At 44.4% G+C, this 24,454-nt stretch overlaps 1 protein-coding gene across 1 annotated transcript; it reads left to right on the top strand.

Annotated features, from left to right (window-relative positions):
* The first annotated feature begins 120 nt into the window (after nucleotides 1-120).
* LOC121573455 (long-chain fatty acid transport protein 4-like) lies at nucleotides 121-24,195 on the top strand. Its single transcript, XM_041885458.1, has 13 exons — nucleotides 121-476; nucleotides 2,901-3,062; nucleotides 6,437-6,831; nucleotides 7,828-7,986; nucleotides 8,192-8,261; nucleotides 8,512-8,603; nucleotides 8,701-8,810; nucleotides 9,735-9,944; nucleotides 10,489-10,615; nucleotides 17,754-17,891; nucleotides 18,190-18,354; nucleotides 21,772-21,918; nucleotides 22,768-24,195. Exons 2-13 carry the CDS (start codon nucleotides 2,902-2,904, stop codon nucleotides 22,923-22,925), a joined length of 1,932 nt encoding a protein of 643 aa, XP_041741392.1. The 5' UTR covers nucleotides 121-476; nucleotide 2,901; the 3' UTR covers nucleotides 22,926-24,195.
* The last annotated feature ends 259 nt before the right edge of the window (nucleotides 24,196-24,454 follow it).

Genomic DNA, 24,454 nt, shown 5'->3' with positions numbered 1-24,454 from the left:
CCGCATTTCCTTGATAATAGAATTGGTGCTGCAGCAAGCTCCACCTCTATGGGATGCAATTGTAAACTATGGGTCATTTGATTGGTCCTAGTGCTAGTCACTCATCGCTGCTTACACATAATGCCGGTGGATACGGATGGGACGGTCTCAACTAAGAAAATTATAAGGCCATTCGAATTACGGTAGTGAGCGAGTTTATGGTTACAATGAAGCTGAAAAAATTGAACCGGCGATAAGAATGAACGGATGATTTAGATAGGGGCAAAGTCGAACCAAGGAGGTAGGCAAATTTGATATAACCCCGACGGAGTAAGGGCAGTGCGCTGTTATCGGAGACCCTGGTGTGTGTCAACGTGCAAGGAGACGCCAGAGCCGTGGAAGGCTTTGCTAAACCAATCAAGGTGGAATTGTGCAAAACGGGTTCCACGTCCGGTGTAATACGCACTTTACTGTGTTTGTGGAGGACGTGAAACAAGGTAGGCATCATAACACTTGTCATTTTTATATCCCTCAATGGTCTAGTTTCCGGATCCATTATTAGCCTATTTAGCAGCCTAGCCTAGTGAGGTCTGAATAGCGCAGGCTTCACCCAACTGTCCTTTAACAACCTTGCCAGTGTATGTATTAATGTATGTATGGAAGGAAGCCTGCGTTTAAATGGACCAGGTTTGAATCTGTTGGACCATTATGTTATGTTATGTAGGCCTACCCTAATGTTATACAGCTGTCAGTGCCAAGAGTGCGGGTGGCAGACAACGGGATACAGTCAGCAGCGTTGACACAATACATTGAGGCTACAGAATAGCCACCACTCCAATCCAGTGTGCCGTTCGTTGCGCGCCACTATCAGTTTATAATAAATAGACAGCGGGTACGTTCGATCGAATGGAGATGTAACGGTTCTGATTAGGCTATATTTGGTGGGGTCGCGCACATGGCATAGCTGCTGGTGATGGGTCGAGCTCTTTATTTTATTTCCGATCAGCAGTGAGCCTGCCTCTCTCTCTCACCATTACCGCAGTACTGCTGCTTCAATGGTGCTACGGCGCGTTAAACCATCGAGTTTATAGATTATTAGGTTATTAAACATTCAAATATTTCAACGCCCTTCGCATTTTTGTGATGTTGGATGATTTATAGCCAAGTAAATAGTAATATTATTTAATCGCAGCAATATTTCACCCTCTATTGAGGGACAAAGCCTAAACTACATTATACATGTATGTATTGCCATGTTGGCCAGAGCATGTAATATCCCTCGTGCGGCAGAGTGGGTCTTGATGATGAGCACTTTGACGCACGCGATCATATCTAATCATACTCCCCCTTCATAACGGAAAATATATATCGTAAGTAAGAATAATGTGCTCTTGTTGACGCCTATGGCTTTAGCGTCAGCTAAAGCTTCCAATCTCACACTGGCAATATCAGGTAGCAACTATTGTTACCGCTGGTGTCCTCTGGCTCTGTGCTGGTTCTGGTCTCTGTGTCCGACAGTAAACAATCAATTTTAATGTAATCTGTGAGCCCAAGCTTGTTCTGTAAATGGACAGGATGTCCCCAGACAGGAACCATAATAAACAACATTTCTCTCTGGTGCTGCATACCGACATGACGCTATTGGTCCATAGCCAATTTTATAATTCTTTGCTACCAAAATATGTTGTACCTTTGGCCTAGTTTTTACATCGAATGTGGTACTGGCCTGGTACCTGGCCAGGAAGACCCGTTTGGTCAGGACAGTCACAAACTGGACCTTGCCGAGACAGACAAGCATAGGGCCTATCCATAATTGCATGTAGTGGTCTAAATCTGGAAGTGATAAATAAATAGGAACACCTTTTAAAAGGGAGGAAAATTAATGTGGAATAGAGAGAGAACCACTGTAGAGATTTAGAACAGCAAACATTTGAGGCCCCTTTCCCCTGATGGAGAAAAGCCTGGATGAACAGAACAAATCTACTAGACCCCACCTAGCTGTGATTGCTGCTCAGGAAAGGCTTGGAGGTAGCTAATGTCAAAAGTTGTGTTTTCAGTTGCCCTCCGTAGCCCTTTCCTGTAGTCAATGACCAAAAGCACCCCCTTTGGCCTCATGGGTGGAATGTTATTAATATTTTTCAGAATTGCTTTTTTATTTTTTATTATCCAGTGTTTCTATAACAGTTGTTATATTTCAGTCTTCTGTTATGTATATAAAGTGTAATATTGGGATGCAAACTCAAAATGTTATACATTTCAACTCTATATCTGACATGGTACAGGAGTCTTCTTTTTTCTTTTAAGCCCATAACCATGTGTTTGAAGTGTATACTTTTGTTTCAAAGTTGATTTGTTTAAGACTACCAAGAATAACTCTGTGTGACCCTGATTTAGCCCACTGCAGTAAAAGGTTCAATGAGTTACCGTACCTGGTGGTGACACTCATCTAGTGCAAAAGGTCAGACTGTAAGTTATAGGCCTATTTAAGGGTACACTTTACATATTATTGTATTATTATATTAGCTAGTAATTCAGTAGACACTCCTACCCAGAGAGCACTACAAGTGCTTTCAACTAGGAAGTAGAGAAGACCACACACCACACACCACAGGTTCATCGCGAGTGCAACCTCTGGGCTAGAACAGGGGGGGAAAAAAAGAAAGGTAAACGTGTTGTTTTATGTGTCATTTTATAATGATAGTATTTCAAGCTTTAGAGCTTGTCAGCGTTTGTTTCCTCCCACAGCCTGTGGGGGGAAACAAGGAAGCGAGGTGTCCTTTGCAATAGGATAGCATTAGCCAAATTGACTAACTCGTTTTCAGAAATATGGAAACATTGATCAAGACTCTTGTTCATTATAAGTCTAGAAAACAGATATAACATGATGACATGAATTGTGACATGTTTTCCTTTCTCTCCAGGATGATGCGCCTGGCATGCTGCACCGTCCTCCTCTTCCTGCTACGTCTCCTGGTGGGCCTGCCCTGGTTCCAGGTCCTCCCCTCCATCCTCATCTTCTACCTGGGCTCTGGAGGCTGGAAGTTCGTACTCATTTTCGCCAAGACCATCGGCAGAGATGTACAGTGAGTGGAAGTATATTATGGGATGTTTGATGTGTGTCTGTGTGGGCACCCGTGTGGACCTGTCTGCACCTGTCTGCAAGTCAATCAGAAGCACGTTTTACAGAAATGTGTGCATCAGTGCTCCTCTGGTTTTAATGACGTTAAACAACCGATACCTTTTGAACAACAGATACCTTCACCATGGTTAGGACTATAGGAGTTTAATTGTCTCCAACAAGAAAAGCAGCACATTCCTGTAAGACAAGGAGGGATGTGCCACAGAGACAAAAGCTCACGTGTTACAGAAGGGAGTGTTGAGTTAGTCGGGTATGGAGGAATGTCCATGGACAAACGAGAGACTGAACGTGAGAGAGAGCAAAGACAAAGCAGACGAGAGATGCTGAGGTTTCTCTGTGTTACCAGAGTTCACATTCACAGCTAGCTAGTGTTGTGATCTGTTCACCATGGTGACAGGTACTTCCCCTTGCACCCACGTAAAGCTTCAATGTTCTGATCTGAAGGGTCTGGATTGTGGAAGGGGAATCAGTTGTTACCAAAATACGAACCCTTTGCGCTGACTGACTTGGAGTGAAGATTGTAGTGCGTCAACCTGATAAAGTCAGACAGGGAAAAAAAAGTATGTTCCGCACTCACTTGCAATAATAAATTGTAAGGTTTATTCCATTAGGGACAAAGTTTTGGCCACACAGGTTTCATCAGTGTCATAGAGTGCATTCGGAAAGTATTCAGACCCCTTGACTTTTTCCACATTTTCTTACGTTACAGCTTTATTCTAAAATTGATTTGTATTTATTTATTCCCCCCTCATCAATCTACACACAATACTTCATAATGACAAAGCAGAAACCGTTTTTAGACATTTTTACAAATGTATTAAAAATAAGAAACTGTCACATTTACATAAGTATTCAGACCCTTTACTCAGTACTTTGTTGAAGCACCTTTGGCAGCGATTACAGCCTCAAATCTTCTTGGGTATGACGCTGCAAGCTTGGCACACCTGTATTTGGGGAGTTTCTCCCATGCACAGCTATTTTCAGGTCCAGAGATGTTCGATCGGGTTCATGTCTGGGCTCTGGCTGGGCAACTCAAGGACATTCAAAGACTTGTCCCGAAGCCACTCCTGCGTTGTCTTGGCTGTGTGCTTACGGTCGTTGTCCTGTTTGAAGGTGAACCTTCGCCCCAGTCTGAGGTCCTGAGCGCTCTGTAGCAGGTTTTCATCAAGGATCTCTCTGTACTTTGCTCCATTCATCTTTACCTCGATCCTGACTAGCCTGCCACTGAAAAACATCCCCACAGCATGATGCTGCCACCACCATGCTTCACCGTAGGGATGGTGCCAGGTTTCCTCCAGACGTGACGCTTGGCATTCAGGCCAAAGAGTTCAATCTTGGTTTCATCAGACCAGATAATCTTGTTTCTCATGGTCTGAGAGTCCTTTAGGTGCCTTTTGGCAAACTCCAAGCGGGCTGTCATGTGCCTTTTTTACTGAGGAGGGGCTTCCGTCTGGCCACTCTACCATAAAGGCCTGATTGGTGGTGCTGCAGAGATGGTTGTCCTAGAAGGTTCTCCCATCTCCACAGAGGAACTCTGGAACTCTGTCAGTGACCATCGGGTTCTTGGTCACCACCCTGACCAAGGCCCTTCTCCCCCGATTGCTCAGTTTGGCCGGGCGGCCAGCTCTTGGAAGAGTCTTGGTGGTTCCAAACGTCTTCCATTTAAGAATAATGGAGGCCACTGTGTTCTTGGGGACCTTTAATGCTGCAGAATTTTTTGGTACCCTTCCCCAGATCTGTGCCTCGACACAATCCTCTCTCAGAGCTCTACGGACAATTCCTTCGACCTCATGGCTTTGGTTTTTGCTCTGACATGCACTGTCAACTGTGGGACCTTATATAGACCGGTGTGTGCTTTTCAACATGTCCAATCAATTGAATTTACCACAGGTGGACTCCAATCAAGTTGTAGAAACATTTCAAGGATGATCAATGGAACAGGATGCACTTGAGTTTGAGTTCAATTTCGAGTCTCATAGCAAAGGTTCTGAATACTTATGTAAATAAGATGTTTTCGTTTTGTCATTATGGGGTATTGTGTGTAGATTGAGGATTTGTATTTATTTAATCAATTTTAGAATAAGGCTGTAACGTAACAAAATGTGGAAAAAGTCAAGGGGTCTGAATACTTTACGAATGCACCGTAAATCACATACATACATTTTATTTATAGGGTGGTTTATTATGTGTGATTCATTTATGACACTGATGAAACCCATGTGGCCGACACGTTTGTCCCTAATGGAATAAGTCTTATCATTTATTATTGTGAGTGAGGATCATACCTTTTTCTGAATTGGTTGTTACTGAAATACCCCACTACTTAGCCGAACCGAGGTGAGTTGTGCTACTCTAGTCTGGTTAGACATCCACCATAGTTGCTGGAACCATGCAGGATAGGACAATGAAAATAAAAGATTTGAGCCAGCACAGTACAGTTTGGATCCGCACAATAGTGTTAAGAGTACTGGTGGTGACTGGCTTATTGTCAGACTCATGTGGGTTTCCCTTTCCCCTACTATACCGTTTAGTAATAAAACTTAAGAAGAGGAAGTAGTCACCGGTTGGAGAGATGCCTCAAACCCCTTGAGTGACTCACCCCAAAGGAATGGTTTCAGTTTAACCTGTCTGTTCAGAGGGACAACCTCAAACCTTGATGGACCTGTATAGCTTATGAATATAAATAATTACAAAGGGTACTTGCACTCCTTGATGGGAATGTATAACTTCTATACAGTAAAATACAAAGAGTGCTACTCTCACTCAAACCATACAGGAAATAGTTGCAGGAGGCATGTATAGCTTTATGAAAATGTCACCTATAGTCTATCCTCATGAAAATGATGTTTTTATTGCTTATTCAGACTTTGTCCTGGTGAGCGAACCAAGCCTCTGTGTTGCAATATTTTACATCTCCAAGCCCCTGTTGCGCTAACTAATGTCTTTTAAATGGACATTTAATGTGTTTGCTCAAGAATTGCCACAGTTGCAAAATGTACATGCTACAGTTGGTTGATGTTTTATCAGCTTATTTGTTTCTCAATGTCAATTGGAAGCTTTTTCTGGATTTGAACTTTGAGCCCAGAAATAAAACCTTTTATTGCTTAATCATAGATTGCTTAATGGAGTTTATTGCTTCATCACAATGTACTTCATGTCAGCTGCTATTTAGTCAGGAAAACCATGAAAACAACATCAGGGTTGTGTTCATTAGGGCATGCAAGTCCGGCTAGTTTACCACCATGTCTCTTTAGGCTCTTAGTTCTCTTTGAGTTGTTGTGATTCTCACCCCTTCTTTAACCTCCCTCTCCTCCACAGTGCGGCAGGCGTCCTCCTCAAGGTGAAGTCGAACGTCAATCGTCACCTGAAGGAACGAAACACCCTCCCTAAGATCTTCGCCGAGACTGTGCGTCGCCATGGGGACAAGACTGCACTCATTTTCGAGGGCACGGGCGAGAAGTGGTCCTTCCGGCAGCTGGACGAGTACTCCAACCGCGTGGCCAACCTGCTGCTCCAGAGGGGTTTCGTGGAAGGGGATGTGGTTGCTCTCTTCATGGAGAACCGCTCCCAGTACGTGGGCCTCTGGCTGGGCATGGCCAAGATAGGAGTGGAGGCTGCCCTGATCAACTTTAACCTGCGGCTGGAGGCCCTGGTGCACTGTGTCACCATCTCAAACGCTAAGGCTGTGGTGTTCGGCAGCGAGCTGACCGAGGGTGAGGACCAGGGGGGGTTAGTGGAAGGGTGGAGGAATGGATGGCTGGAGTGGGTGGCTGGAGGGAGGGAGTGATTGGTTAAGTGACAGGTGGCTGGAGGTAGTGGATGAATGGAGGGAGGGAGGGAGAGGGGGCTGGAAATCTTTGTTTAAGGAAATTGTACATGCTGAAGGCCCGTTCCCCGGACATACTGTAGATTAAGCCTAGTGCTGGACTAAAAAGCTATTTCAATGGATAGTCTTCTTTGAGCATGCTTTTTAGTCCAAGACTAGGCTTAATCTGGGTCTGGGAAACTCTCACTGAATGTTCCTTGAATTGCTAGTTTTAATCTTGATTTGTAACTTCAGATTATGTTTTATCTATAATAAGCAGAGGAAGGACACATGACTATTGACTTCATGGAGATGTGGGGTCCGGTTCAGAATGATGATGGAGCATTTGTATCAAGTCTATATTGATCCTTTGGTTTATGTCTTTAAGTAATTGGAAACCCTGCATCCCTCTGACTAACCTGCGTCAGTCATCATATATTCCTGCTGAGAGAACTGTCTGAGTATAAGGCTTTTCTTTCTTTCGTTCTTTCGTTCTTTCTTTCTTTCGTTCTTTCGTTCTTTCGTTCTTTCGTTCTTTCTTTCTTTCTTTCTTTCTTTCTTTCTTTCTTTCTTTCTTTCTTTCTTTCTTTCTTTCTTTCTTTCTTTCTTTCTTTCTTTCTTTCTTTCTTTCTTTCTTTCTTTCTTTCTTTCTTTCTTTCTTTCTTTCTTTCTTTCTTTCTTTCTTTCTTTCTTTCTTTCTTTCTTTCTTTCTTTCTTTCTTTCTTTCTTTCTTTCTTTCTTTCTTTCTTTCTTCTTTCTTTCTTTCTTTCTTTCTTTCTTTCTTTCTTTCTTTCTTTCTTTCTTTCTTTCTTTCTTTCTTTCTTTCTTTCTTTCTTTCTTTCTTTCTTTCTTTCTTTCTTTCTTTCTTTCTTTCTTTCTTTCTTTCTTTCTTTCTTCCTTCCAGCGGTGTGTGAGGTCCACAGTTCCATGGGGAAGACAGTACAGATGCTGTGTTCAGGGGACTGGGACCCCAAATGTGTCCCTGCGGGGACAGAGTGCCTGGAGCCTCTACTGGACGCCGCCCCCACCCACCTGCCCATCCGCCCAGACCGCTGCTTCACTGGTCAGTCAATCAAACAATATGTCCAATCACACTCAGTCAGTGTATAAGAAGCCAGACCTGGACTCATAGTATTTTAGTTTTCTTTCAAAAACGTTTGATTGAACCTGTTTGAATTTGCAATTTCGGGAGTATTTCAAGATCAAGCCCATAGTTTTACTGCTGTTTTATATTTATATTTATTTGTCCCAATCTCTCGGTCTTCCAGATCGTCTGTTCTACATCTACACATCTGGGACCACTGGGATGCCTAAAGCTGCCATCGTGGTGCACAGCAGGTAGGAGCTCCTTCTCTGTCTCTGTCTCTGTGTGTGTCTGTCTCTGTGTCTCTCTGTGTCTCTCTGTGTCTCTCTGTGTCTGTGTCTGTCTCTGTGTGTCTCTGTGTCTGTCTCGTCTGTGTCTGTGTCTGTCTCTCAGGAGCTCTTCTTCAAAGATGAGTGTTTGTCTATTTATCTCTTTCACTCTTCCACTCCTTTCCTCTCTCTTTTCTCCTGTCTTCTAATTCTCTCTCTCTCCTGGGTTCAACAGGTACTACCGCATGGCAGCGTTGGTGTACTATGGCTTCGGTATGACGTCTGATGACGTTTTGTACGATTGCCTTCCACTCTACCACTCCGCAGGTAACACTGGTGTGTGTGTGTGTCTGATCTCTGTGTCAGTGTTTGTATGTATGCCCATTGTAATTGTTTCTGGAACACGTGTGCATGTCTTCTCCAGGTAACATAGTCGGAGTGGGGCAGTGTCTAATCCACGGCATGACGGTGGTCATCAAGAAGAAGTTCTCTGCCTCCCGATTCTGGGAAGACTGTGCCAAGTACAACTGCACAGTGAGCCACAGACACACACACACACAGACAGTGCTAGCTGACTCCCAGTAGCTCAGAGACTGTAAGATACATCTGTACAGAATAGGAGATCAGTAGAGAGAAGATGCATGTTTTGGGTTACTGCGCTGTTGAAAGTAGTGTTCAACTGTGTTGATGTTTATCTACAGCGATAGCTCAAGGATATTCGGGTTTACGATTAGGGTTTTGGGAAAAATCTGTTCAGGTGGTGAAAGTAGTCAAATCTGATAAACCAGAAGTAATGCTCTGCAGAGGGTAGTAGACGGCATTATAAGACCGTGTTCTGTTTTTCTTCAGAAGTACCCAAAGATTTTATTTATTTATTTCACCTTTATTTAACCAGGTAAGCCAGTTGAGAACAAGTTCTCATTTACAACTGCGACCTGGCCAAGATAAAGCAAAGCAGTGCGATAAAAACAACAACACAGAACTACATATGGGGTAAACAAAACATAAAGTCAAAAATACAACAGAAAATATATATATACAGTGTGTGCGAATGTAGTAAGTTATGGAGGTAAGGCAATAAATAGGCCATAGTGCAAAATTGTTACAATTTCATATTAACACTGGAATGATAGATGTGCAAAAGATGATGTGCAAATAGAGATACTGGGGTGCAAATTAGCAAAATAAATAACAATATGGGGATGAGGTAGTTGGGTGGGCTAATTTCAGGAAGGCTGTGTACAGGTGCAGTGATCGGTAACTGACTCAAGTAGATTTGGGGCATAATAAAATAAGAGTTAGATCTGTAGATTGGTGTGGGTTCCTCACTTATACGCCCTCGTCTCATTGTGCTGGTGACTGTCTGACTCACTGACTGACTCACTGACTGGCTGTCTGACTGACTCATTGACTCACTGATTGATTGGCTCACTGACTGTCTGTCTCTCTGATCCCCAGATTGTCCAGTACATCGGGGAGATCTGCCGGTACCTGTTGAACCAGCCGATAAAGGACATAGAGGGGAAACACAAGGTCCGTATGGCGCTCGGTAACGGCCTGCGCCAGTCCATCTGGGAGGAGTTCACCTCTCGCTTCAATGTGCCACAGATAGCAGAGTTCTACGGAGCCACAGAGTGCAACTGTAGCCTGGGAAACTTTGACAACATGGTGAGGCACTAGGAGGACATTTTGGATCTCACAGCAAAGAGCTGAAAGCCAATGACGACGCTCTCATAGTTTATCTTATGGTGTTGGCAGACATTTTGGCTCTGAGGGCCTGCTTTTTCTATAGTGTGTGGTCCCAGGGAATCAACACCATCTGTGTAGTGTTAATCTTTATTATGGCTCTCAATTCAATTCTCAAAGCACATAAAAACACACAGTATTTCATCCTCAGGAGTAAAAGTTAGGGTATTAGTGGTCAGTGATGTCACTTTGTATTGAATTTGGACTGCATGCTGTATCCGAGCTATGGCGTGAAACAGTTGCTGTAAAGCTGAACAGAGTTTTAGTGCTGTTAGTTGAGTTGACATTACAGTATTATATTGTTGTCATATCGTTGTCTCTGTTTTATTTACGTGAACGTGTGGCTTCACCAGCCACATCCTCCCTTTCATCTACCCAATCAGACTGGAGAAGGGTTAGTTGGGTTAGTTGGGGTCAGGGTTAGTTGGGTTGACGTTAACAGTATGGTATTGTCTCTGTGTTACAGATAGGAGCGTGTGGCTTCAACAGCCAGATCCTCCCCTTCATCTACCCCATCAGACTGGTGAAGGTAGATGAGGAGACCATGGAGCTAATCAGAGGCCCCGATGGCGTCTGCATCCCCTGTGGCCCTGGTACGTCACTACTAGTATACCTATAGAATACTCTCTCAGGCCTGGTCAGTTTTAGTATACTATAATATACCTATAGAATACACTCTCAGGCCTGGTCAGTTTTAGTATACTATAATAATACTCTCTCAGTCCTGGTCAGTTTTAGTGTACTATAGTATACAGTGAGGGGAAAAAGTATTTGATCCCCTGCTGATTTTGTACGTTTGCCCACTGACAAAGACATGATCCGTCTATAATTTTAATGGTAGGTTTATTTGAACAGTGAGAGACAGAATAACAACAACAAAATCAAGAAAAACGCATGTCAAAGATGTTATAAATTGATTTGCATTTTAATGAGGGAAATAAGTATTTGACCCCCTCTCAATCAAAAAGATTTCTGGCTCCCAGGTGTCTTTTATACAGGTAACGAGCTGAGATTAGGAGCACACTCTTAAAAGGAGTGCTCCTAATCTCAGCTTGTTACCTGTATAAAAGACACCTGTCCACAGAAGCAATCAATCAATCAGATTCCAAACTCTCCACCATGGCCAAGACCAAAGAGCTCTCAAAGGATGTCAGGGACAAGATTGTTGACCTACACAAGTCTGGAATGGGCTACAAGACCATCGCCAAGCAGCTTGGTGAGAAGGTGACAACAGTTGGTGCGATTATTCGCAAATGGAATAAACACAAAATAACTGTCAATCTCCCTCGGCCTGGGGCTCCATGCAAGATCTCACCTCGTGGAGTTGCAATGATCATGAGAACGGTGAGGAATCAGCCCAAAACTACACGGGAGGATCTTGTCAATGATCTCAAGGCAGCTGGGACCATAGTCACCAAGAAAACAATTGGTAACACACTACGCTGTGAAGGACTGAAATCCTGCAGCGCCCGCAAAGTCCCCCTGCTCAAGAAAGCACATATACAGGCCCGTCTGAAGTTTGCCAATGAACATCTGAATGATTCAGAGGAGAACTGGGTGAAAGTGTTGTGGTCAGATGAGACCAAAATCGAGCTCTTTGGCATCAACTCAACTCGCCGTGTTTGGAGGAGGAGGAATGCTGCCTATGACCCCAAGAACACCATCCCCACCGTCAAACATGGAGGTGGAAACATTATGCTTTGGGGGTGTTTTTCTGCTAAGGGGACAGGACAACTTCACCGCATCAAAGGGGACGATGGACGGGGCCATGTACCGTCAAATCTTGGGTGAGAACCTCCTTCCCTCAGCCAGGGCATTGAAAATGGGTCGTGGATGGGTATTCCAGCATGACAATGACCCAAAACACACGGCCAAGGCAACAAAGGAGTGGCACAAGAAGAAGCACATTAAGGTCCTGGAGTGGCCTAGCCAGTCTCCAGACCTTAATCCCATAGAAAATCTGTGGAGGGAGCTGAAGGTTCGAGTTGCCAAACGTCAGGCTCGAAACCTTAATGACTTGGAGAAGATCTGCAAAGAGGAGTGGGACAAAATCCCTCCTGAGATGTGTGCAAACCTGGTGGCCAACTACAAGAAACGTCTGATCTGTGTTAGCCAACAAGGGTTTTGCCACCAAGTACTAAGTCATGTTTTGCAGAGGGGTCAAATACTTATGTCCCTCATTAAAATGCAAATCAATTTATAACATTTGTGACATGCGTTTTTCTGGATTTTTTTGTTGTTATTCTGTGTCTCACTGTTCAAAAAACCTACTATTAAAATGATAGGCTGATCATGTCTTTGTCGGGGGGGGGCACTAGTTGCCCATCCCTGCTCTGTAGGATACTATACAGTACTGAAGCAACACATGGTAACTGGGTATCAAGTGACCCCAGGCTAAACTACAGGGGATCTCTGAGCAGTAGTGGGCCCCAGAGACGAGGTGTGCAGACCCGCTGGTGAGCAGACACGCCCTGGCACCCGTCAACCACTACCCCACCTATGGGTTAAATAGCAACAATGCATTATGGAGTGCAAAAGGGCAGGACACACGTGTCCCTGGCCATCCACTGCAGCTGAAGAAGCTTCCAGCCGTAACGTTTACCGTGCCTCTGGGCCCTAGTTTCAGACGCCGAGAGAGTGGGACTGTCCCAGTGCAACAGCTCTCCCACTATAAGCAACTCACGCAGGGGTAACTTGTGCTAACACCACTTCTCCCCCAAAAAAGCCCTACAGCGATGGGGGAATGGCGATGCGAAATGTGGAGATGATCACTGGCGGTTGTAGCCACGAACCTGCATGTAGTCGATCCAGGATATTGGCCGCTCATCTTCGTAACCAGGACAGAGATGATGTTCGGCAGCACCCTGGATGTCTGAGCAGCCCTTTTTAGGACAGCACTGCTCACCCTAACCTAGGGAAGGGGCTAGAAAAAGTGCCCTAGAAATAGCCTGCCCTACTGAATCTGGCCAGCTTACCGTGGTTGGCAGATCATCTCCTAAATGGTAGAAACACAAGCAATATAAACAAAAAATGAAAAACCAGACAAAAAGCAGCTCGTAATAGCTGCGTACAACGTTAGAACAATGATGGACAAAAACTCTGTCCCATGTCCCGAGAGAAACTGCCTTGCTGTCCAGGGAACTGAGCAGATGTAAGATCGACATAGCAGATCTGAGTGAAACAAGGTTAGCTGACGATTGCACCATCACTGAACCAGTAGGTGGCTATAGGTTTTTATGGAAAGGCAAACCAAACGATGAGGACAGAGTACATGGTGTGGGCCTTGCCATAAGAACCAACCTTCTCAGGCACCTGCATGACTTACCATCCGGCATAAATGAGAGGCTTAAGAAAATCAGGATTCCTCTCAACAAGACCAGGCATGCCACAATAATTAGTGCCTATGCACCTACATTACCAAGCCCTGACAATGTGAAAGAACAGTTCTACTCCGAGCTAGACAACATCATCCAATCAACTCCCCAGAGTGACAAACGAATAATTTCTGGAGACTTCAATGCCAGGGTTTGATTGATTTGAATTTATTAGACCATTTTTAAAATCCATACATAAGGGTGAACCAGCTAGTGATGCCTCCACATACAATTTTAAGAAAATCATCAAGAATAACACAATAAAGCTTAAAAGTGTATTTCCATTGTGGGCAAAGATGGCACTAACTGACAAAGAGTGATTTGGCAAAGATGGAGTGGGAACCATGGGCTCCTACTCAGAGCATAGCCTCGCCACCACCAACACCTGCTTCAGGCAAGCAGACAAGTACAAAACTACATGGACGCACCCAAGATCCGAGCACTGGCAGCTGATAGATCATACACTGCTCAAAAAAATAAAGGGAACACTTAAACAACACATCCTAGATCTGAATGAATTAAATAATCTTAAATACTTTTTTCTTTACATAGTTGAATGTGCTGACAACACAATCACACAAAAAGTATCAATGGAAATCAAATGTATCAACCCATGGAGGTCTGGATTTGGAGTCACCCTCAACATTAAAGTGGAAAACCACACTACAGGCTGATCCAACTTTGATGTAATGTCCTTAAAACAAGTCAAAATGAGGCTCAGTAGTGTGTGTGGCCTCCACGTGCCTGTATGACCTCCCTACAACGCCTGGGCATGCTCCTGATGAGGTGGCGGATGGTCTCCTGAGGGATCTCCTCCCAGACCTGGACTAAAGCATCCGCCAACTCCTGGACAGTCTGTGGTGCAACGTGGCGTTGTTGGATGGAGCGAGACATGATGTCCCAGATGTGCTCAATTGGATTCAGGTCTGGGGAACGGGCGGGCCAGTCCATAGCATCAATGCCTTCCTCTTGCAGGAACTGCTGACACACTCCAGCCACATGAGGTCTAGCATTGTCTTGCATTAGGAGGAACCCAGGGCCAACCGCACCAGCATATGGTCTCACAAGGGGTCTGAGGATCTCATCTCGGTACCTAATGGCAGTCAGGCTACCTCTGGCGAGCACATGGAGGGCTGTGCGGCCCCCCAAAGAAATGCCAGCCCACACCATGACTGACCCACTGCCAAACCGGTCTTGCTGGAGGATGTTGCAGGCAGCAGAACGTTCTCAACGGCGTCTCCAGACTCTGTCACGTCTGTCACGTGCTCAGTGTGAACCTGCTTTCATCTGTGAAGAGCACAGGGTGCCAGTGGCGAATTTGCAAATCTTGGTGTTCTCTGGCAAATGCCAAACGTCCTGCACGGTGTTGGGCTGTAAGCACAACCCCCACCTGTGGACGTCGGGCCCTCATACCACCATTTGAGCAGACACATGCACATTTGTGGCCTGCTGGAGGTCATTTTGCAGGGCTCTGGCAGTGCTCCTCCTGCTCCTCCTTGCACAAAGGAGGAGGTAGCAGTCCTGCTGCTGGGTTGTTGCCCTCCTACGGCCTCCTCCACGTCTCCTGATGTACTGGCCTGTCTCCTGGTAGTGCCTCCATGCTCTGGACACTATGCTGACAGACACAGCAAACCTTCTTGCCACAGCTCGCATTGATGTGCCATCCTGGATGAGCTGCACTACCTGAGCCACTTGTGTGGGTTGTAGACTCCGTCTCATGCTACCACTAGAGTGAAAGCACTGCCAGCATTCAAAAGTGACCAAAATATCAGCCAGGAAGCATAGGAACTGAGAAGTGGTCTGTGGTCACCACCTGCAGAACCACTTCTTTGTTGGGGGTGTCTTGCTAATTGCCTATAATTTCCACCTGTTGTCTATTCCATTTGCACAACAGCATGTGAAATGTATTGTCAATCAGTGTTGCTTCCTAAGTGGACAGTTTGATTTCACAGAAGTGTGATTGACTTGGAGTTACATTGTGTTGTTTAAGTGTTCCCTTTATTTTTTTGAGCAGTGTATCATTGTGTGACATTATGGATGTCAAGATTACAAGAGCCATGCGTGGCACAGAGTGCTAAATGGTCGGAGCGATCCTTGGCATGCACATCGTGCCAAACCACCCAAGGCGACACGAAAAATCTAGACCTTCCCCAGATGTCCGTAAGCTGCAAGATGCACACCTCAGGGCTCAGTTGCAAGGCAACTTGCAAACTGCATGATCCCCTCAGATACGCCTTCGGAAGAATTTGAGAAGTTCAAAGAGACTGTGTACAGGAATCGGCAACAAGAATCCTTGGCACTAAAAAGAGAACCCATCAAGACTGGTTCAATGACAACAACGAAATTATGATGCTCCTGAAAAAAATAACGCTGCATTCCTGTCTTTCCAAAACAACCCCCTATCTGCCTCCAAGAGAGAAGTTCAAACACTTGCAGCAAAGAGTGCAGAAACTGCTCCAATCAATGCAAGATCAATGGTGGGAGGGACTAGCAGAACGCACACAAATGTATGCAGACACACACTGCACCAAACCATCTACGGACCGGTGAAGTCTTGCACATCACCTCTGAGATCAGCAGATGGCAAACCCCCCCTCAGAGACAAAACAAGTATTGCAGAGAGGTGGGTGGAGCCATTCAGCAATCTCCTGAACAGGCCATCCAGTGTCGACCCCTCAGCCATAAACCTGATGCCCCAAAAAGCCATCCAACATCACTTGGACGAACCACCTACACTCGAGGAAACTGAAAAAGCTATCAGCATGAGCTCGGGGAAAGCACCATGCAAAGACGGTATCCCTACTGAACTCTATAAGACAGCTGGCCCAATTGCGACAGAAGTACTCCATGACATCTTTACCAGCATCTGGGAAACCGAGGAAGTGCCCCAGGACTACAAGGATGCTACCATTGTTGCCCTGTATAAAAACAAAGACAGCAAAGCAGACTGCGGCAACTATAGAGAAATGTCACTTCTCTCCATAGCTGACAAGATCCTTGCCCAAATCATCCTCAATAGGCTAACCTCCATCTCAGAAGAGAACCTTCCAGAAGCGCAATGTGGATTCAGGCCTGGTCGCAGAACAACGGACATGATATTTACCATCAGGAAGATACAATAAAAATGTATTGAGCAAAACATGGACCTCTACTGCATGTTCATAGATCTCACCAAGGCTTTTGATACGGTAAACAGAGAGGGGTTATAGAAGATCCTCCACAAATTTGGCTTCCCGCAAAAACTAGTCAACATCATCCGTCTACTTCATGATGGAATGCAAGGCCAGATCCGCTGTGGTGGTGATATCTCTGAAGCTTTTCCCATCTCTAACGGCATCAAGCAAGGATGTATCTTGGGCTCGGTGCTGTTCAACCAAGGCATCTACATCAGATACAGGGATGATGGTTCAATCTACGATCTGCGCAGGCTCATAGCAAAGACCAAAACACAAGAACATCTTGTCCGTAAGGCCCTCTTTACTGATGACTGTGCCCTACTTGCGCACACAGAGGCAGACCTCCAGTCTTTGGCAGACAACTTTAATTAAGCTTGCAAGAGTTTTGGTCTTACCATCAGCTTGGAAAAAAACTGTAGTCCTCAGTCAACAATCACCCCTGTTCAACCCATTGCTCCCCGGCATCTGGGGAGCACCATCTCCAAAGATGGCTCACTCGCACAAGAAATAACTAGCAGAATTCAGAAAGCAAGCCAGTCATTGGGAAGGCTGAGGAACAGGATACTAAACCATCACACCATCACTCTTTCCACAAAGATGAAAATCTGCAATGCGGTCGTCATCACAACTATGTTGTATGGCTGTGAAAGTCACTACGTCAAACAGCTGGAGACATTCTATACACGATCTCTGAGATCTATTATGGGTATAAGGTGGCAAGACGAGGTATCCAACAAGGAGGTACTACAGAAAGCTAACAGCACCAGCATTGAGGCTAAGATCATTAAGGGACAGCTCAGATGGATCTGCCACACCATCAGGATACCCCAACACCGTCTCCCAAGAAGGATCTTCTTTGGGGAGCTGCAGCAGGGACACCAGAAGACAGAACGACCCAAAATGCTCCTCAAAGACAACCTTAAACACAACCTCAAGTTCTGCAATGTCCAGCCCAGCCAACTCACAGACGTCGCCTCTACCCGATCCACCTGGCACTCCAAAACCCTCACCGACAGTACTGAATATAGCATACTGTACCTATAGAAAATATACTGTATACCTATCAGAGGCCCAGATGGATTCTGCATCCCCTGCAAAACCAAGGAAACATTTTGTTATTTTTGCTGACGTTGTATTGGTCAGGCCTTTTGTTTTATGTAATAGACTCTCTCTCTCTCTAGGTGAGCCCGGCCAGTTGGTAGGCAGGATCAATCAGAAAGACCCCCTGAGAAGGTTTGACGGCTACGTGAACGAAGGAGCCAACAGCAAGAAGACGGCTAACAGTGTCTTCAAGAAGGGAGACACTGCCTATCTCTCAGGTGAGAGGCTACTAAACTTTATAGACTTTTATATTTCTGTCTGGCTGTCTGTCTTTCTGTCTCTCTCTTTCTCTCCCTCACACATTCTGACAGTGAGGTGTTGAGGTATCTACTACTGAGTTTAACCTTGGCCCAGTCAAAGCTGACTCTCTGTCTGGAAAACAGTGGTATTTGTTACTGAGTGGACTGTCCTGGCTAAATAAATAAAGAATGGCGGTCCTCATCATGGACCAGTATGGTTACATGTACTTTACAAACGCACAGCTTTGTTACTGATCTGTTAGTTTTCTCCCTCCAGGCGACGTCCTAGTCATGGACCGGTATGGTTACATGTACTTTAAGGATCGTACAGGGGACACGTTCCGTTGGAAGGGAGAGAACGTGTCGACCACCGAGGTAGAGGGAACCCTGAGCCGTCTGCTGGATATGAAGGACGTGGTAGTCTATGGCGTGGAGGTGCCAGGTACAGTGCCATCACACAGCTCTTTTTCCAGCAATGTCTTTATGGATTTTCAATTTACAACAATGGGGACATAGTCTTTGTTATCATGGCACCAAAACCAATCAAACAACTGCGCAAACTCATCCCCTCCCCACTACCCAAACTGATACAATAGCACTCATCCCCTCCCCACTACCCAAACTGATACAATAGCACTCATCCCCTCCCCACTACCCAAACTGATACAATAGCACTCATCCCCTCCCCAAACTGGTACAACAGCTCAGATACACAGAGCATTATAATTTCCCCAAAGAAAGGTTTTTAGCTAACCTGGCACCACTAGAGTAACAATTGATGTTTCTTCTGTGTGAACAAACGAAATGCATCAAATGAAGCCCTTTGCTGTTTTACGAGTGGTGTGGGACGGCGTGGTCGAGATTAAATAAAGTACCACGTTCGCTACAAAGCTTAAGGGAAACTCACCCCAGATCCCCAGTTTTGGTGAAAGGAGGAGAGGAAAGTGCCTAAGAAGAACTATCCCACTGGGCACAGACGTCAATTCAACGTCTATTCCACGTTGAAACAAAGTTGATTCAACCAGTGTGTGCCCAGTGGGATAGTGTTGTAAATTTCAATGGATTATCAAGGGTGTGTGCTTTGCTTTTTGCATTTTCTATTTCAAGGATGTTGTTAACCGTGTAGCCTACTGGTCGTAATGTGAAGAGCACTGAGCAGCAGCAGACCGGGTTTGGGATGTGTGGCCCATGACGTCATCACTACAGCATGTTTTCAAGGCAAATCCAACTGTCTCCTTGATTCTTACAACAGTTGTGAATTACTTGATGGATGTAGATGCCAGTTACCATCAACTAATTGTCTAATTGTCAGTGATAAATCTATCACAAATCATCTAAAATGTTTTCTGGTGCATCATGCGCTGAGGGGACTATACCACCTTCTTACACTGAACAAAAATATAAACGCAACATGTAAAGTGTTGGTTTCATGAGCTGGAATAAAAGATCCCAGAAATTTTCCATATGCACAAAAAGCTTATTTCTCTCAAATTTTGTGCACAAATTTGTTTACATCCCTGTTAGTGAGCATTTCTTCTTTGTCAAGATAATCCATCTACCTGACTGGTGTGACATATCAAGAAGCTAATTAAACACCATGATCATTACACAGGTGCACCTTGTGCTGGGGACAATAAAAGGCCACTCGAAAATGTGCAGTTTTGTCACACAACACAATGCCAGAGATGTCAAGTTTTGAGGGAGCGTGCAATTTGCATGCTGACTGCAGGAATGTCCACCATAGCTGTTGCCAGATAATGTAATGTTCATTTCTCTACAATAAGCCGCCTCCAACGTGGTTTTAGAGAATTTGGCAGTACATCCAACCTGCCTCACAACTGCAGACCACGTGTATGGCGTCGTGTGGGATAGCGGTTTGCTGATGTCAACGTTGTAAATAGAGTGTCCTATGGTGGCGATGGGGTTATGGTATGGGCAGGCATAAGCTATGGACAACGAACACAATTGCATTTTATCCATGGCAATTTGAATGCACAAAGATACCATGACAAGATCCTGAGGCCCATTTTGAGGCCCTTTTTTATTTTTATTTTTTAAAGCTATCTATGACTAACAGATGCATGTCTGTATTCCCAGTTATGTGAAATCCATAGATTATGGCCTAATCAATTTATTTCAATTGACTGATTTCCTTATATGAACTGTAACTCAGTAAAATCTTGAAATTGTTGCATTTATATTTTCTTCAGAATATAAAGGGAAGGCATTTACTTTTCACAGGATTACCGTAATTAGTCTAGTAATGGCACCTCCACTCTATTACATACAGTGCCTTCAGAAAGTATTCACACCCCTTGTTTTTTTCCACATTTTGTTGTTGCAGACTGAATTACATTTTTTAAATAAAATGTAGATTTTGTGTCACTGATCTACACACAATACCCCACAATGGGCAAACCTAAATAAGTTCAGGAGTAAACATTTGTTTAACAAGTAACATAAGTTGCATGGACTCACTTTTTGTGCAATAATAGTGTTTAACATGATTTTTAAATGACTACCCCATCTCTGTACCCCACACATACAATTATATGTAAGGTCCCTCAGTCAAGCAGTGAATTTCAAGCACAGATTCAACCACAAAGACCAGGGAGGTTTTCCAATGATTAGCAAAGAAGGGCACATATTGGTAGATGGCAACAACAACAAAAAGACATTTGAATATCCCTTTTGAGCATGGTGCCGTTATTAATTACACCTTGGATGGTGTACTGATACACCCATTCACTACAAATATACAGGCACCCTTCCTAACTGTAACTGATTTTAAAACAGTTACAGAGTTTAATTGCTGTGTTAGGAGATGACTGAGGATGGATCAACAACGTTGTAGTTACTCCACAATGCTAACATAAATGACAGTGAAAAGAAGGAAAATATTCCAAAACATGCATCCTAAGGCACTAAAGTAATACTGCAAAAAATGTGGCAAAGAAATGAACTTTTTGTCCTGAATACAAAGCGTTGTGTTGTGTTTTCCCCAAACATATCACTGAGTACCACTCTTCATATCTTCAAGCATGGTGGTTGCATCATGTTATGGGTATGCTTGCCATTGGCAAGGAGTAGGGAGTTTTTTAGGATGAAAATAAATGGAATAGAACTAAGCACAGGCAAAATCCTAGAGGAAAACCTGGTTCAGTCTGCTTTCCACCAGACACAGGGAGACACATTCTCCTTTCAGCAGGACAATAACCTAAAACGCAAGGCAAAATATACACTGGATTTGCTTACCAAGACGACGTTCAGTGTTCCTGAGTGGCCTAGTTAAAGTTTTGACTTAAATTGGCTTGAAAATCTATGGCAAGGCTTGAATATGGCTGTTTAGCATTGATCAACAACCAATATGACAGAGCTTGAATATTTTTTATTTAAAGAATAATGGGCAAATATTGAACAATCCAGTTGTGCAAAGCACTTGGAAACTTACCCAGAAAGACTCACAGCTGTAATGCTGCCAAAAGGTGATTCTAACATGTATTGACTCAGGGGTGTGAATACTTATGTAAATTAGATATATTAGTGTTGTATTTTAATTTGTTTTGTTTGAATTTTTCTTCCACTTTGACAGAGTATTTTGTGTAGATCGTTTACAAAAAAATGACCATTAAATCCATTTTAATCCCAATTTATAACACAACAAAATGTGGAAAAAGTCAAAGGGTGTGAATACTTTCTGAGGCACTGTATGTTTTCTGATGCGTGTGTCAGGTGGCAGAGGGCACTGTGTGACTTTCTAACTCTCAGACCCCTATAGCAGGTTGGGGTCCATTGTTACAGGCTGAGTGCTTTATACAATCATAAATGTATGTATCTTTCCGTTGCATGTCTGTCTCAGGCGCTGAGGGGAAGGCTGGGATGGCCGCCATAGCAGATCCAGAGAGATCTACAGACCTGGAGAAGTTTGGGAAGGATCTGGAGAAAGCCCTGCCACCCTATGCACGACCCGTCTTCCTACGCTTCCTCAAAGAGGTCAACAAGACAGGTGGGTTCAGTTGGACATGTATCAATTATACAGTATCTGTTACTTACATTATATACTGAGTATATAAAACATTAGTTGCATCCCCCTCTCTTTTGCTCTCAGAACAGCCTCAATTCGTCCGGGCATGGACTCTACAAGGTGTCGAAAGCATTCCACAGGGATGCTGGCCCATGTTGACTCCAGTGCTTGCCCCAGTTGTCAAGTTGGCTGGATGTCCTTTGGGTAGTGGACCATCCTTGATACACACGGGAAACTGTTGAGCGCGAAAAACTCTGCAGCGTTGCAGTTCTTGACACAAACCGGTGCGCCTTGCACCTACTACCATACCCTGTTCAAAGGCGCTTAAACCTTTTTGTCTTGCCCATTTATCCTCTGAATGGCACACATACACAATCCATATCTCAATTGTCTCAAGGTTAAAAAATCCTTCTTTAACCTGTCTCCTCCCTTTCATCTACACTGATTTGAAGTGGATTTAACAAGTGACATCAACAAGGGATCATAGCTTTCACCTGGATTCACCTGGTCAGTCTGTCATGGAAAGAGCAGGTGTTCCTAATGTTTAGTACACTCAGTGTATATTGAATCCTCTCCTCAGGGGGAGGTCAGGGACTATTCAAAAAAGTGATGGAGTAGGAGTGCGGATCTAGAATTAGGTCCCCTCTGTCCATATAATCTTATTCATAGTGATCTAAAAGGCAAAACTGATCCTATATCAGCAGTCCTACTTTGAGTCTGTAATTCAACCCTCTATGACGACTATGTGAATATGAGCCCCAAAGTAGCCCATTCTCTAATACATCCCTCTTCTCTCACTCTCTAACTCTCTCACTCACTCCTCCTCCTTAGGCACCTATAAATTCCAGAAGACAGACATGCGGCGGGAAGGTTTTGACCCCAGCATGGGATCAGACAAGCTGTACTTCCTGGAACCCAGCAGGGGGGGCTACGTGGCACTGCACCAGGAGCTCTACAGCAGCATCATCTCAGGGAAGCAGAAACTGTAACTGATCACTCTTGCCCCCCACCTAACCCTGCACACACAAACACCCAATTCCTGAAGTCACTCTCCCTCCCCCCTCCTACATCCCACCTCTCTGCTCTCTCTAAGCCCACACCCCTCGTTACCTCAGTGACCACAGTGAGGGGCAGCTGGCTCATCCGGGTCACATGACAAGCCAATCTGACACCATATCCCATGATAGACCTAGAGCGACCTTTGACCCCTAAAGGCACCTCCCCTGACCCTTCACCCCGGAGTTTGACCTTGACCTGACCTGGAGCTATAGGAACGCTCGCTGGAAGGACACTGCTCTCTGGCTGAGAGAGGCGTGTGGCATCTCCAGAATGCAAAATATTGTTACTTACTCCAAATCTAAGAGTCCAAGCTATAGGAACTTGGCACAATGAAATAACTTTAATTGAATGAAGGAAACACTCCTATTGGTTTGTCTGTCTCATGTTGATGAGGTCACTCCCTCATAGGCCCAACCTGCACAATGCCCAGTCAGTGACCAGTGGCTTCTGTTGTGACACAAAATGGCCGATTTTAGTTTTAGTGGTGTAGACTCTGCTCATCCATATTAGACATACAGTACAGCTAACCTGAAACTGATGGATTTAAGTGCAATAGGGCTCCAGCAGTGCAATAATCAGCCAGAAGTAGAATTGAGAAGAAGCTTTCTAATATATTTAAATATGCCTGCATTATACCAAATATATTTAATTTTTAGAATAGTCTTTACACATTTTAAAACAAAAGAATGATTGTATGTTCAAGTTTCTGATAGTATTCAAATTCTAATCATGTTATGCTATATCCACGATTGCGCTCGGCTTTCTCCTGCCCAGTCTTCAACTATAGAATCTACAGACCAACTACCAGCCGCTGGAACACCAATAATTCTCTTACAGTTTCAAACCTGATTCTGAACGTTTTTTATTCTGGATAGAAGATTCTGATTCTGAATGTTCTGATTCTGGGTCAATATTTTTTTTTTGTCTGTGTCAGCATTGTGCAGGTTGGGCCCAAAGGGCTGGCTTCGTCTTGTATGGCATAGTGGACATTTTAAAGCTGGAAGAAGAGCGAGCTGAAGTGAAAAGCACTAACCTCCATCTGTCTCTGTTGAGGACTCGATGTGACGAGAATAATACTCTGGTGCTACAGAAGGAAGGAGACTGGCACAGCGGTGCAGCAAACCGAACAATCTAAATCGGGGCTCTCCAACCCTGTTCCTGTAGATTAACCGTCCTGTAGGTTTTCACTCCAACCCTAACCTAGCGCACCTGATTCTAATAATTAGCTGGTTGATAAGCTGAATCAGGCTAGTTAACTGGGGTTGGAGCGAAAACCTACTGGAGGGTAGCTCTCCAGGAACAGGGTTGGAGAGACCTGATCTAAAGACGGTCCTTGCTCTAAGGGGGAAGAGGAGAGGAAAGAGAGGAGAGGAGAGATACTTATTTTCGGCATTGTTGTTTGTTCTTCTACTTTGTTTAATTTTCTCAGCAGCATGAATGATCAACACAGAGTACTGTA

The sequence above is a fragment of the Coregonus clupeaformis genome, chromosome 9 (assembly GCF_020615455.1).
Source record: "Coregonus clupeaformis isolate EN_2021a chromosome 9, ASM2061545v1, whole genome shotgun sequence".
NCBI classification, from domain to species: Eukaryota; Metazoa; Chordata; class Actinopteri; order Salmoniformes; family Salmonidae; genus Coregonus; species Coregonus clupeaformis.
This window is presented reverse-complemented; position numbering and strand designations above follow the sequence as displayed.